Consider the following 3087-nt stretch of genomic DNA (forward strand, 5'->3'; position numbering starts at 1 on the left):
AATCTGGGCCTAGCATGGCTAGCATTTCAATTTTCATTGTAACTTTAAAAAAAATGTGTTTATGCAATATTTCTATTTAATAAAGGAGACAAACTATCCAGTATATATGAATTTAGCCTATTTTTTTTTATTTCTGTGTGTTCATAGTAAAACATTTTCTGTAAGTGACAACACGGGCATATGACCACAGTATCACAATCAAGAAATTTTAAGACGACATTAACAATCATTCAAATTTATGCGGCATTGGCGCAACACAGGTTACATTTTTGCAAGGTTTTACCTATAAGTACAATAGGTATTAACATTTCACTACGTTAAAAAAAATAAAAGTGACCTGTTAGTGACCACATACATCAAAATATACACAACACAAAATGAAAGCAGTCATTAATTTTGTCCCCTTCTGAACTCATCTGAACGGGCAGTGCTGCATACTGAAACAGTATTTTCCTCTGATTAATTTCTTATTTTGTTTTAACCTCAAGTACACTGAGTGCGTATTTTCTAAAAACCCAGTCTTTGGTGGTAAAAGTAAACAAAAAACCAGTTCCCTTACAGAAAAGCACGAAACAATAATGGCCAAAATATATGTCTTGAGAATTTTCAATATTAAATCTGTTTAAATACAAATTAACATTTTAAGCTTTGCTGTAATGTTTTCATCAATTTAGTATTATTTTTCAAGGTCAGCATCCACCAGCCTATCCATGATAACTTATAATACTGCAAACATGGAAGTCTGGTGGTTATTAGTGATATCTGAATTTTAAAAAAATTGCAAAGCAGTCACTATTTAGATACACATTCTACAATAATTATGACTTTCAACCGTCATAGTCTACAATGTATTATCCCCACATTGCACCTTGCTGTCAATCCACACCGTATTCCAGCAGTAAACAACCCTAAAGACTGAACAAACATACAGAAAATGGGGGACTTCATAAAAAATACCTGGACTTATTTTTTTTTTTGTTGTTGTTGTTTGTTTTGTTTTGTTTTGTTTTGAATTATCATTTACAAAGCAAATGTGTGTAAAACGTTCACTTACAGTCTGACTCCGTGGAAGTTAATGTATTAAAGGGTTGGAAGAAGACCCCTGATTTTGATGCGTGAAGTAGTCAGAAAGTCCTCCGGAAAGTCCCGTGGTAAAACTTGGCAACGACGGTCTGAGGGACTCGCAGGGGAGGGTGGAAGGAGCCTGCGGCGAGGTGGAGGAGGAAGCGGCCCGGGCCGTCATGGCCGTGCTGCTCTGAGAAGTCATGGACGGGTGAGGGACGTGGGGGAAAAAGTAACTCGTTTGTCCGGCCAGGAGGTTCACGGAGCAAGGGTTCAGGGAGTAGGTGCCCGAGCAAGGCACTGACAGACCGCAGGGCACCGAGGCGGCCAGGGCTGCGGCCGTGAGGTGGTGAGTGGCATAGGGGATCTCCCCATTGACGAGTCTGTCGACACTTAACCCGTTCGAGGCGGAAAAGGAGTGGTTGTTCCCCAGCGAGTTCTGCGTTAACACCGAGCTGTAGGGCATGGGGTGGCTGGGGTACGCCGACGCCGTCCCGTTGTAGCCCAACGTGCTGCTGGCCCGCGGGTGGTGCAGGGACAGGAAGGGCGACATGGGCCAGTACAGGGAGCCGGCCCGGTCCATGAAGGTCAGCCCGGTGGAGGTGAGCCGCGCCCCGCGCTTGAAGGCCAGCTTGGCCCGCGAGGTGGTGGAGCGCCGGCGCAGCTTGCCGGTGGTGCCCCCGATGAAGACGTCGTCGCTGCTGGGGTCCAGCATCCAGTAGTTGCCCTTGCCCGGGTCGTCGTAGTGGCGGGGCACCTTGACGAAGCACTTGTTCAGGCTGAGGTTGTGGCGGATGGAGTTCTGCCAGCCCTGCTTGTTCTCCCGGTAGTAGGGGAAGTTCTTCATGATGAACTCGTAGATGCCGTTGAGGGTCAGGCGCTTCTCGGGGCTCTGCCGGATGGCCATCATGATCAGCGCGTTGTAGCTGAAGGGCGGCTTCTCGTACTTGCCGTTCTTCTTCTCGCCCTCCTTGCCGCCCTCGCCCTCCTTGTCGGGCTTCTTGTCGTCGGCTTTTCTCCTTCTCCTCCCCCCGCCGGGGGCAGGTCGGACGCCGCCGGGTCGCCCTTGCCCGGCGGGAGGGGGTCCGCCTTGCCCTCCAGGAGGCTCTTCTCCAGCTCGCCCTCCTCCGGCAGCGGCACCGGCCGGTGGTGGTGGTGCTGGGTCTGGTGCTGCGGGTGGTGGTGCTGGTGCTGCTGGTGCTGGTGCTGCTGCTGGGGGTGGTTGTCGCTCTGCACCGCCTCGGGCACCAGGCTGTTGATGCTGAAGGAGGACTTGGGGATCATTTTGACTTCTTTCCTCTCTCCCATGTCCAGCATCACCCAGGGAAGGACGGGGGGTGGGCAAGAATGGCAAAGCAGCGAGGCAAGGCGATGGGGGCAGAGCACTCAGGTGAAGTTGCAGCAGGAGCAGCGGCAGCAGCTCGGTTGGACCGCAGGCTGCAATCGCTGGCAAGTCATGTAGTACAGGGAGGGGGGGAAGAAAAAAAAAAACAAAACAAAACACACACACACACAGAGAGCCACACTCAAACACAGCAGCAGCAGCAGCAGCAGAAGAAGAAGAACAAGAAGATGTAGAAGAAGGAGGCAGGAAAACCACACACACACGCACACATACACACAGACACGCAGACACAAACACACACACATACACACACACAACCCTCAGCTACTTCATGTCCCTTCAAAAAAAAAAAAAAAAAAAAAGCACCAGCAAAAGTCGAGAAGAGACAGCTATAGCTACAATTAATTTCCGAGCCAGAGACACCAGGCTGTAAAAAAAAAAAAAAAAATACCCCAAACTTGGTTTAACCTTTGGACTCTGCAGCCAATCAGCGCACTAAGCGTGCAGAAGTGCCTTGCACGCCGCCAGCCAATCGGGGCACGGCCAGGCAGGGGGACGCCTTTTATTTGGCCCCCTTTCCTCCGCCCCATCTCCGCGTAGGGATCCCGAGGAAGGGGCGCATCACCGCAGCAGCTCGCTGCCTCCTCCCTTTCCTTTTCAACACGAATCCCTCTTAGCAA

The 3087-nt window shown here is 50.1% G+C and overlaps 1 protein-coding gene across 1 annotated transcript; it reads right to left on the reverse strand.

Annotated features, from left to right (window-relative positions):
* Nucleotides 1–1071: 1071 nt before the first annotated feature.
* Nucleotides 1072–2379, reverse strand: FOXG1 (forkhead box G1). Its single transcript, XM_029597555.1, is given in 2 exon segments — nt 1072–2092; nt 2095–2379. Coding segments are annotated over 2 exon segments (1305 nt in total). The 3' UTR covers nt 1072.
* Between the last annotated feature and the right edge of the window lie 708 nt (nt 2380–3087).

The sequence above is a fragment of the Rhinatrema bivittatum genome, chromosome 4, assembly GCF_901001135.1.
Source record: "Rhinatrema bivittatum chromosome 4, aRhiBiv1.1, whole genome shotgun sequence".
Lineage (NCBI taxonomy): Eukaryota > Metazoa > Chordata > Amphibia > Gymnophiona > Rhinatrematidae > Rhinatrema > Rhinatrema bivittatum.